The 12,251-nt window shown below is 39.3% G+C and overlaps 1 protein-coding gene across 8 annotated transcripts in view; it reads left to right on the top strand.

Annotated features, from left to right (window-relative positions):
• ZNF385B (zinc finger protein 385B) overlaps positions 1-12,251 on the top strand; it is a 169,489-nt gene that overhangs the window by 34,449 nt on the left and 122,789 nt on the right. Inside the window, exon 1 of one of the 8 annotated variants that reach the window (XM_068685850.1) lies at positions 4,423-4,529. The exons of 6 other annotated variants lie outside the window; for them this stretch is intronic. In XM_068685850.1, coding sequence (XP_068541951.1) covers positions 4,514-4,529 — 16 coding nt within the window. In that variant the 5' untranslated portion in view covers positions 4,423-4,513. Of the gene's footprint in view, positions 1-4,422; positions 4,530-5,226; positions 5,435-12,251 lie in introns of those variants that run through there. One more of the 8 variants, XM_068685848.1, reaches the window with a different exon arrangement.

Raw genomic sequence — 12,251 nt, 5'->3', positions numbered from 1 at the left:
CCATTTCCTTGATTTGACCAAATCGAGAACTTCATTGACTAAATTAAAGGTTTGGATGACTTGATGCACTAATCTAGCTACTCATTTTCATTAGCTTGGTGATAGAAGTGAGGGGCTAGGCTACCACAATGTCACTTTGCTGGGGATTAGAACCTCTGCTGCTTTCCTTGCCACTGACAATTCCTACCCATTTGTAAAGAATGGTGTTAAATCCATCTTGGGACCGGGCACAAGTGGTGTTCCCCTGGGTATTGATGCCTACCCTTTTTACTATATTTATCGATGCCTACCCTTTTTACTATATTTATTGATAATTTGGATGAGCGAATTGAGTGCATCCTAAGTGTGCATACAACACCAAGTTGGGGGGAAACATTGACCTGCCAGACAGTAGGAAGGCCCTGCAGAGGGACCTGGACAGGTTGGACCGATGGGCAAAGGCCAGTGGGTGAGGTTCAATATGGTGAAGGGCTGGGTCCTGCACTTTGGCCACAACAACCCCAAGCAGTGCTACAGGCTATGGGCAGAGTGGCTTGAAGGCTGTGCAGAAGACAAGGATCTAGGGGTGCTGGTTGACGCTTGCCTGAATATGAGCCAGCAGCGTGCCCAGGTGGCCAAGAAGGCCAACGGCATCCTGGCTTGTATCAGGAATAGTGTGGCCAGCAGGACCAGGGAGGTGACTGTTCCCCTGTACTCTCTGCTGTGGGTAGGCCTCACCTCAAGTACTGCGTTCAGTTTTGGGTGTCTCAGTACAAGAAAGGCATTGAGGCTCTGGAGTGTGTCTGGAGAAGGGCTACAAAGCTGGTGAAAGGCCTGGAACACAAGTTCTTACATATAACTAGTAATAGGACTAGAGGCAATGCCCTCCGGTTGTGCCAGGGGAGGTTCAGATTGGAAAGGAGGAGACATTTCTTCTCAAGATGAGTAGCCAAGCATTGGGACAGGTTGCGCAAGGAAGTGGTGGAGTCACCATCCCTGGGGCTGTTTAGGGAAAGGCTCAGTGTCGTATTTGGGATGTGTTTTGGTGGGTCATGTTCGTGGTAGGGGTATGGTTGGACCAGATGATCTTGCAAGTCTTTTCCAACCTTAATAATTCTGATACCCCTCCTGTCTTGCCTGAGCAGGGGCAGTACCCTGCAGTACCATGCCAAAAGCCTTTCTCTGTCCTCTGACACCCTGCCAGCTTTCTGCCAGAAGGCAATAAATCAAGCGTCCACCTGCTGGTGCAGCTTGGACCTGGAGTCCCTTCACTGGTTTCCTACGTGCGGAGAAGGAAGCGCTGTGTTTTTGGGGCAGCCTCGGGCTACGGCCCGCTGCTGCCGCGCAGCTGGCCCCGGCGGCAGCCCCGCGGTGGACGGGGGAGCCCTCAGGGGTCGCGGCGCGGCCTCGGCCGCTTCGGGTCACCCCCTCCAGGCCACGGCGGGCCGGCTGCAGGGCTAGGGGGGTGCTGGATGCCGGGCCGGGTCTTCTCCCTCCGCCGGCGGCGGCCGGGCCCGCGGCCAGCAGGGGGGGCTGCAGCCTGCGCCATACTCGGCGCCTGTCCTTAACATCAGCCGCTGTTTGTAGGAGAGAGAGATCCGCTTAAGAGCGGCGAGCTGCCAGCAGTGCCCGCTTTGTGGGGGGCACCGCTGTGTTCCTGAGCGCTGCTTTTGCTCCCCCAGCTCCGCTCCTGACCCCCGTAGGTCGGACCCCTGGGCTTCTCCCAGCTGCAGCCGTGGCACGGGAGGAGAATAGTGGAGAGGTCGGGTGTTGGGTCCCCACCACCACACACATACACGCTTTTGGCAATAGAGAATAGATCTTCTTTGCCTCCTTGTGTAGTGCCATGTTAAGTGGGAAGTCTGGGCATCGTTTCCGTTTAATGGAGGCAGCGAGGCTCACAGCTAAAGTACTCTGAATTATCCTTTAAAGGATCCATGGGCTATACAGGTAACTTGCAGGAAGCGCCCTCAGCTACTTCAAATGAAAAGCACCTTCTTAAAGAGCTCATTTAAATTAATAACTAATTTTCTAAGCATCTGACTCTTTTTATCTGAAAATAAATAAATAAATAAATAATAAAATTGGCTATTGGTGAACCTCAAGAAATGGCTCTTAAATATTCCAGGTAGCCATACATCCACATACTCATATTTGCACAGATGCCTGTGAGAAAGACTCTGCTTTATGAAACTGTAGAGAAATCACTTTGACCATGTCAATGCAACTTCGTGATCAGTGATGAGTATCAGAAATCAAAGATTAAACTCTGGGATGTTACAACCGAATGAACCTGCATTGGGTTCTCTTATCTCAGTGAAATTTTTCATTGATTTTAATTGTCAGTGGAACCTGATCTTAAAGGTCTGCCTTTTTATGTAGATTTGAATCCTGAGCTGAGCCCAGACTAGCTTTTTGCCATGTAGATTATTTGCCGTATAAAATTTGTGTGAACTTAACAGAGAACAAAATTTTTGTTTGCTTTAAGCCTCTTGATCTAGGTTCTCAAATTCCTTGTCAGCATTTACCTGTCCTTTTTCCTAAAAAAAAAAAAAAAAAAATAATAATAATCTGATTTTCATTACACAATATTTTTATTATTTATTCTAGTGAGTACTCAGAAGAATGCTAAGCAGCAACCAAAGTAACTTGAAAAAGTTGGTGAGCTGAGTCCTCCTAAATTTCTTCATATATAGCTATATAGTTAGTGTGTAGAGGAGGATATTAGTGTGTAGAAGAGGAAGCACTGTGAGTTTACTCTTTCTTGTTTTATTCCCAAACCTGTTTTAGACTTGTCTAAGGCCAGCCTTGTTCTGCATTCTCTGTCTGCTGCCAACAGCCCAATCTGTTGGGAAGGAGTGTGAAGAAAGCTGCTGAGAGACTGCTCAGCTGCTGGAGACACAAAATGGGGTGGCATCTGGGGGCTTTGTACCTATGCTTCCTCTGTGAAAGAGAGGTGCCCTCCGGAGCTCCTTCCCCTCTTTGCTGTCCTACTCTGGGCAAAATCTGTCTGTTTGGAAAATATTATCTTGTAATGTTAACTTAGATTCGTGAGCTGTTGAGAAACTATGTTAGTATTCCCCTTCTCACTGCCATGTGTATTGACTTCTTTACCTATTCAGTGTTCCAAATAGATTGCATTTGGTAGACGGTATCTCCCACCTTGAGTATCTCCCACAATTTCCTTAGGAAATATGTGTTATTATGCAAGTTATCATTTTTCTTACAGTATGAAATACATTTATGGTATCTGACTGATATTTTTCTTTCATAACAGTTCTAATTAGTTGCTCTGAAACTAGGGGCCTTTACTGTATTGTTTTGATGCTCTTGATACTTCTTAGAAAATGATGATGGGACTGAGTACCAAGGGACAGAGCTGATGTGAAAGATAGTCTCTTGTTTGCTAATAGCTGGAAACTGTATCTATGATACTTTGTTCTGTGTTTGAATAGTTGCGCTGTGACAAGTACAGGTAAAGGTAATAAAAAAAGACTACTACCACTGTCATCAAGAAAATTCTATTTTTTCATTGAGGTATTTCTTTTTTTTTTTTTTTAAGTAATTGGTAAATTGATTTAAAGTGAGATATTCAAAAATGCTCTAATAAAGGAAAAAAAAATCTTTTTTTTAAGTTGTTAATAGGTATCAGACCAATTATCCGTCTGTAGTCTCTACATTATTCTCTTGGAGGCAGTAAGCACATAATTGACCCTCATAAGCAAGCTGGTTATATGACTAGTATAGACCAAAAATGGTTTGGGGGGCGGGGGGGATTTGTTTTGGGTGGAATGGGTAGTGAAGTGTTTCAAAATAAAATTGGCTACTATAGTCATCACTTGTTGCTCTAGTCCCTGATACATGAGTGTGCATAAATGTATTAAAATTCTCTGCAGAATTCCTTTCTGGATAGTTTAACCTCTCTTCAGGAAGTAATTATGTTGTAGTAAAGAAACAGCTTTTAGATGTTTGATAATCAGATGTTCTAGAGTTTAGGACTTAAAAAAAAAAAAAAAAAGGTTGGTCACTTGTCATGGTTTCTTTATGTGTGGAGTTGTCATTTTTGTTCAGTGTGTATATCCAACAGTGATTTTATACAAGCATGACTGAAACAATAAAATGAAGTCAGAGGCGTGTGTGTATTTTTTAATTAATATATATATTTTTTTACTGGTTTTATCTTGGAAAAGTAAATCAGATACTCTGTACGGTAAGTATCTCAATCTGGGAACAGGTCCTGCCAAAATTTCTCTCATAGTTGTCTCATGACACAGTAGTATATTTGGATAACTATACAGGTATTGTAATAAAAACTCCTGTGTCTTTCTATTTCTTTGTAAACTTAACCTCTTCATGGTTACATCTGATTCTTATTACAATGTGCATTTAAAATCTTTGTGGGTGGGAGCGTGTACATTGGCACATGCCCTCTTACCTTTTTTGGAAAAGAAAATGCATGAAGTACCTGAAAAGACAAGGATTTACACTCTGGGAGGGCTCTGTGGGAGTAGGAAGAACATTAATTTAATAAGCCATGGAGATTTTTCATAGTAAGTAATTAAAAAATATTGTTGTTTTTCAAAAGCAAAGGCAATGTTCATGTAATGCTTTTAGTTGCTGATTTTTTTGTACAAATACTTGATCTGCCAGATTGTATGGATGGGTCGGTATTCTGAAATTCTTCATCTAGGTATATGTGCTTCTCCTTAGATATAAACAAATATGATATTTGCTAATAGACTTTGTCAGTTACATGGTTAAAAAGTACTTGTTTGTTCATCTGTGTAATTGTAAATTAATCTTACTTACAGAAGCTGTAAGGAATCATTAATTTTTACTGCTAGATTTTTTCCCAGTAATGAAGCTCACCACAATACAGGCTACTGCTTCTCCTCTGTCTCCTGTTCATTGTAGAAAAGACAGAGCTATTTTTAACATTTACACAGGCTAGATAGATGATTCTGCTTTCTGTATGGTTCGGAGCTGAATCTGTAGAGCCTTTCATAATCATGCCTCTTTTTATGGTTTGTTTGAATTTGATCACTAGCTGATTTCATGCATTGATAATGACGGCTTAGGTTGCCTGTTTCTCAGCATAAATTCACCTCAGACTTCTACTTTGACAGTGCTCTGTGTTTCTGTACGCATGAAGATACAGAACTGAAATTGCTTTGCTTTCTTTACAAAATGACTCAGAGTGTGCTTGTCCTTCCCTAAAATGTTGCCAGCGTGTGAAGGATTTTCAATGAGCAATGCAATAAGCCAGCATCTGGGAAGGTTTGGAGCAGCACTGGTGTACCGGTGCACTGTCACAGAGGAGCAGAGCTGGAGCAAAGGCTCTGTAGCACCGTAGATCATATTGGTCACATATTGGAAGTTCTGTTTACGTAACTTGGTTGCTATTTGAGCTGGTTAAATAGTATTGCCATAATGTGGAGTGGACTTCCCAGTAGAGGTGAGCATGATTTTTATTATTAAACTTCACTGAATTGCTTTGTGATGTGATATTAGTAGTGGATGATTACATGTTTGGCAGTATTTCTGTGTGCATGTCATTTGTATTTTAGTTACTCCAATGGAAAGGATAAGAAAAATGGCAAAATATACAAAAATATACATAGTTTAGTTCTCTTCTTATTTCAGTATTCAAAGTAACTCTAAATATGTGGCAAGCTCCCTTTCCTTGCTTGCTGTTTGCAGAGGGCATCTTTCCAGTAGGTGACTTCCTATGCATTTTAAATGTTTTTGGAACACGTCAGTGATGCTGTATTATTGTTACAGAAAGAAGCTAATTAACAGTGTGACTAACTGCCTGTTACGAGAGCTTGCTTTCTGGCTTGTTAAATATCAAATTATAGTTATAACGATATGTAAAGCATAAGAGCTGCTGAATTCTCCCAGATAAACTATGGAAGTGAAGAAGGAAATAAATTGTATACTGGATTCGAAGTGTTGTATATGTCTGTCACTGTTAATATTAAAAGTTATGACTTGTCATGCCCAGGATAGCTTCCAATAATTCATTCACTGACAGCTTGCTTTGAGAAGGGTATAAAATTACTGTCACTTCTCCCTAACCAGTTAAATTTGAGATTTAGTGCAGTAAGTTTTATTTAAGGGAACAGATAGTGTGCTAAAGGTAGCCTGTGAAGTTCTAGTAGTAAATCTTTTAAGTTTTAAAGAAGCATTATCAAAACCTAAATGGACTTCATACCTGTTTAATTTTATTTTTTTTAAATTTCATCTGTAGAACACACATAATTATTAAACTCAGTTTCTTGTTAAGCATTATTGTTCTGTTAATGTTTTTAGTTTGTCATGAGACCAGCTATGATTATATTTGCATCTGCTGATAGTAATTATTTTAATAAAAGTAGGGAAGATGCTAAAAAGTATTTTATTTCCTTGCTAAAAATGTCTATGCTTACTGTGTAAAGACTGCTGTGTTTTTTAGTTGTTTTCCTTTTTTTTTTTTTTTTTGAGGAACTAGGACAGCTCATGCATTTTCCTGCTAAATATATTTATGAGGCAGCTGTTTTATAGCTTTCAGCTCTAAAGTTATAGATAAGTGTGTATTTGTTTGACAGAAGATTCGAGAATTTCCATTTACTGCCAGTACATGTAAAGCTTGGCTAAGCAGACTGCATCAGGAGCACACACCATTTGTATTAGCCAATCTGTCTTTGCAAGTCCCAGGGCCACTATCTTGCTAGAAGCCACTGTGTGCTTTTGAAAGCATGAAATTAGTTTTATACTGAGCACATGGTTTCTCATTTAGCAGTTCTTTTTATGGTAATGGTCAATTTATGGTTCACTGCCAGAATTTTGGTGTTCTGTCAAAGCTGATAGCTCCTGCTAAGGTGTTCTTTGGAGATTAAGAAAATTTAAAACTACCCCACACTCCCCTGCCCTCTAAAAAAAAAAGACAAAACAAAAACCAACAAAAGTGGGTCGTGATGGAGATCTAGAGAGACTTTAATAAAGGGTAACTGTCCCTAGTGACCTAAACTACTCACATTCCTGTTAGCATTTTGGACTTTATAGTTTTATAGATAACATTCCTAAGCATATGCTTGTCAACCGTGACATAAAGATATTAAATTGTCACCTTCTTACACTTCATACAGTGGTTTTTAATCATTTTGCAATAAACTTTTTCATGATATGGAAAATTTATTATCCCTCAATGTTGTTTTGCTCTGTGTGCTTATTCAGTGATCAGGGACAAAATACAGTTGTCAAAAGTGTATGAAACACCCTAAACATTCAGGAGAGACTTTTTTTTTTTTTTTACAATGCATGTGTAGAACATGTTAGTTTATTTGGAAACTTGTAGGAGTCTCAAGAAGTTGTTAGTAAACACTTTTAAAAAATGTTCCTTAATACATGTAATTTGTAAACTGATGAGGTAAAATTTTTAGCCATATTCCATTCTTGGGAGAGTCTAACCCTGTGAGATTACAGACTATTCCCTCAATAGCAGCTACCCACAGTAAAAGATTAAGGTGATTAACATTGTACAATGTTAGACTTCACTTGGGTTGCTTTGTCCAGTTTACATTAATCTCTGCTGTATATCAGGTAACTTTAGACTGCGCTGCTTTTATATGGATTTACATAATTTTGATTTCCTGTACTTTTATCCTGTAATGAGCATTTTTTTACGATACAATATTGCTTTTGTGCCAATTTGTTGACCCTGGGTAAAATCTGACTGCACTTTGTATGGAAGGTCCCGTGGGCTCTAGAAGTGGTAGACTTCTTCTCTAAGTGCTGAGGAAAGATTATTACTTATCACTTACTGATACAACTTTCTGGGAAAGGAGGAGCTGGAAGCTGTACCTGATAAAAAGTGAATTTAAGTGGGTGTAGCAGTTTTTGATCCTTCCATCATCATGGAGAAAGAAGAAAAGCGGAAACTATGGAGACTACTTCTCTTTGCAGAAGTCACTTGGAAGGTGCAGCAGAGTATCAGCTCAACAGAGCTCCTCCTTTCTCAAAGCCGTGTTGACTTGGAGCATCCTGCAGTCATGAAATAGAGGCAGTTTCTTTTTTATACAGCTTTAAAAAATATGGTTGCTGTCATTTTAGGACCTTTGAATAAATTTGCTTGCTATTCTCTAGCACGTGTTTCGAGGCTAGAGGCATCAAATATTGTTATGAACATTTCGAAAACAATGTGTGACATGTCACTACCATGACATATAAAACTTGTTTTATTTAAGTACTTCAGCTAGAATGCCTTTCCTTGTCCTTTTATTTTTTGTGGAATTCTTTTATCCATGCTTTTTTCACTATAAATATATGCTTGTCACATTTCAAGCTGGCTAGTTCTGTTCCAAGACTTTGTTGCATGTAAGGTGCTTTTAGCTTCAGAGATCTTGCATCCTCTTCCAAGTGCCTTTATTGGTGCACATTTCCTCTCCTGACATTTCACATTGGTAAGTAATGAGAGAAGTGAGATCCAGAGTGCTGGTTACACTGGATGAAGCTACTTAACTTCTTGGTAGGGTGCCCTACTGCTTAAAGGGAGCATTTCTGTATCAGATTGCCAATTTTCTCATGGCACCATAGCTTCAATTTCTTCTCCTTTGGAAGACATGAATGTTAATGTATGGGATCCTTTACAGTTTGAGACAGTTTAGGGGATAGCAGCTTCACTACTACAATTTTACTTACAAGGAAACTGAAGGAGAAGAGGATACTGTCAAAATGACTGGGGAAGTGGTTTGGAGTTGTAAGCAATACCATGTTGTTGACTTGACTTTGGGACTTGAAACTAGGCAAGCACATTGTGGAAATCTTGATTTTGCCTTTTTTTTAGTGAAGGTCATCAATGATGCCGGCCAGAGGAGAAGAGTAAACTGAGAACTGTAGCTCACTGTGTCAGCCCTGTTGAAGCCTACTGCTGAAGCTGGAGTTTATGAATGTTGTTCCCTGCCGATAGGCTGGGGAGCCAGGTGGGAGTTGAGATGTTCTGGAGGTCTCATCCAGAATGTTCAGCCAAGAAACTGTGTGCTTTTTTCACATGCTTTCTGAGCTGCTGGATTCTGGGCAGTGCTCATAACATGTCTTTCATGGGAAAATGAACTGAATAACTTTCCTTTCATGTATGTCTTTTGTTCCTGTAAGGATTTTGTTTTCTTTTCTGAAGTGAGGAAAGCAGGGTACTTTTTGATCTGTAAGGGTTTAAGAAGGGTGCTTTTGTATTGACACCAGCAGTTGGGACAGATAAAAGGCAAAATTCCTTAGCTTTGGGTAGGTCTTGGACCTACCCCAAGGAAAGTTTTTGACAGCGAATGATCAGTGCAGATGTTCAGAGGGGATGATAAAGGTGGTGTTTTTTTGTTTTTTGTTTTGTTTATTATTTTTTTTTTGGAGTGGGAGGGGGATTGAGGAGAGGAGGAGATTGTTTTTATCTCTGAATAGAGAAATATATTTTCTTCAAATTAAGGACTCAGATTTTTCAGATCCATACAGTGTGTTTTAGGAGGTAGGTGAGTGAAAAGATATGACTGAAAGCATATCGGTGGGTAAACTTTTCTTGCTAAGCAACGTGAGAATGTCAGACTTCTGGCTGGATAAGAATTCTTGGCATGATGCATTTGGTGATACCACTTGCTCATTTCTGCAGTTGCTTTGGACAGCATATGAAATCTGTGTTTGGCTCAATATGTGTGAGCTTGAACTCCTGCTCTTGAGAGACTGGTGGTTAAAAGGTGTTTACAGGTCCAGAGAATTCTGAGCTGTTCTTGTCTGTGGGTGTTGGTTGTGGTTGTTTTTTTTTTGTTTTTTTTTTTTTTTTTTTTTGTTTTTTTTTTTTGTTGTTTTGTTGTTGTTTTTTTTTTTTTTGTTTTGTTTTTTTTTTTTTTTTTTCTTCTGGTATGGTAGAGCTGTTCCGTTGGGTGATATTTGTACTCTTACTGAGTTAGAGGAAGAGACATAAGACAAGTCCCTAGTGTACTGGCTAGAACCTGTTCTTGAGCCAAGAACCTACCCAGGAGCTCTTCCCTGCCTTCATTTTTATTTATTTATTTATACATAAAATTTAGCTTATGTAGTTCTCTGTAGTGGGATTTAATACAAGACAACATTACTGTTGTTTCTCCTCTGCTTTTGTCAAGCATTCTGTAAGAACATGATTCAGAAGTCAGAACTTATCATATGGAAGCTTGTGATTTCCACCCTGGGGCCTCCATTTCCTTTCTTTAGGATATTTCATACGAGGGGAAACAGAGAGGAAGGCAAGGGTAGAAATCAATGAAGGTTGTTCTAAAAATTTTTTTCATTTTGTTCAAACTGGATTCTAAATTTTCACATATGTGCAGTCTCTTCTCACTCAGTGTAGAGTGTTCCCAATGATGATATGCTGAAACATTTTGTTTCATAATATGTAGAATTAAATCATATTTCTGGGACTGAGTAGAAAAGGCGGCATTTATTTATTTATTTATTTATTTTTTAATCAGCAGAGAATGCTTAAATAGACCATGGAGAAAATAAAGAGGTGAGGAAGATTTCTAGGCTTTAGAGTGGCACATCTGGATAAAGAGTCACAGAAATCACTTCATCAAGAAAAAGCAGACTAGTTGGAAAGCACTGAAGTTTATTGTTAGGAATTGCAATTAGTGTATTGTGGCCAGCTTTGTTAGTGGTACCACTGAAGCCTGATACGTCTCTGGTAAGGTCCTGAATAGTAAAAATTAATCCTATATTAAGTGATCATTGTAGCAATTTCTTTAAGGAAAAAAAAAAAAGTAAACTGGGCACCTACATGCCCAGTTTACTTCTGAAATATTCAAGCTTTTCAGTCACTCTAGCTGGTGAGCAGGGTGCAGACTTTCAGAAAAGCCAAAACTTGAGCACCAGAAGTTTGTAATACCGGATTTTTTGTTCAGAACTATTGATAGAAACAAGTTATGATTTGGCAGAAACAAGCAAAAATATTGTAGTCCCTTTTTCATTCTGTTTAAGATATGCTAGCATTTGCTCATTTTAATAATTTATCTTCTCTATCAAGCATTTCTCTTTCCAGGGAAGAAATTTCTTTCTTTCTTCCTCAAGACAAACAAGTCAAATGACTTTCCTTTAGAGATTCCTTCAGATTACTTTTGTTGGGGAAAAAAAAAAAAGATTTCAGTTGATATTGTTCTCTTAATTACATAGCAGACTTCTACACTGAAACCATTGTTACAGCATGGTATTTGTGCTGTTAGAATCATTCTGTGGGTAATGTTTCTGAATTGGATAATCAATGAAGTTTAAAATCCAAATCAAAGAAGTAATAATTTAGCAACTACTAATGAATGGACTGTTAGCTAGTTATGCTTTGTAAGAGAATATTCACCCAGGACTATTTGCGTAACAGTTATTTATCTAAATGTTTTATAAATTCCCAAAGTCTACAAGATTTTTGTTGCAAATTGGCAGTGTTTGGAATTTAGGATTTTTCATATTATTCATTAGTGGTTACTCAGTTGAGGCAGAGACATCCTGTTGCTCTCAAGTGTATCAAGATACCCACTGGCAAAGAAGTGAAGTGATAAAATGAGTAAAAATTAACTTGGAGAACAATTCGTTTGAAAGTATGTATTCAAACTATTAGGTAATTATTAAAAAACCTTTAAATTGATATAATTTCTTAAGTGATTTATTATATGATTGTGTTTTCTAGTTTATGAACAGGTATCAATTCAGAAGAATTTTACAAATGGTTTGATCAGATTTTACTCAAAACTATTGTGATCACAGAATCACACAGAATTGTCTAGGTTGGAAGAGACCTCAAGATCATAGAGTCCAACCTCTGACCTAACACTAACAAGTCCTCCACTAAACCATATCGTGAAGTTCAACATCTAAACGTCTTTTAAAGACCTCCAGGGATGGTGGCTCCACCACTTCCCTGGGCAGCCCATTCCAATGCCTAACAACCCTCTTGGTAAGAAGTTCTTCCTAATATCCAACCTAAAACACCCCTGGTGCAACTTTAGCCCATTCCCCCTCGTCCTGTCTCCAGGCACGTGGGAGAACAGACCAAGCCCCACCTCTCTACAGCCTCCTTTAAGGTACTTATAAAGAGTGATAAGGTCGCCCCTGAGCCTCCTTTTCTCCAGGCTGAACTAACCCAGCTCCCTCAGCTGCTCCTTGTCAGACTTTTATTCCAGACCCCTCACCAGCTTCATTGCCCTTCTCTGGACTCACTCGAGCACCTCCATGTCCTTCTTGTAGCCAGAGGCCCAAAACTGAACACAGTACTCGAGGTGCGGCCT

Source organism: Anas acuta, chromosome 6 (genome assembly GCF_963932015.1).
Source record: "Anas acuta chromosome 6, bAnaAcu1.1, whole genome shotgun sequence".
Classification (NCBI taxonomy): domain Eukaryota; kingdom Metazoa; phylum Chordata; class Aves; order Anseriformes; family Anatidae; genus Anas; species Anas acuta.
The sequence above is the reverse complement of the archived record's forward strand: the minus strand, read 5'-3'. Positions and strand labels throughout refer to the sequence as shown.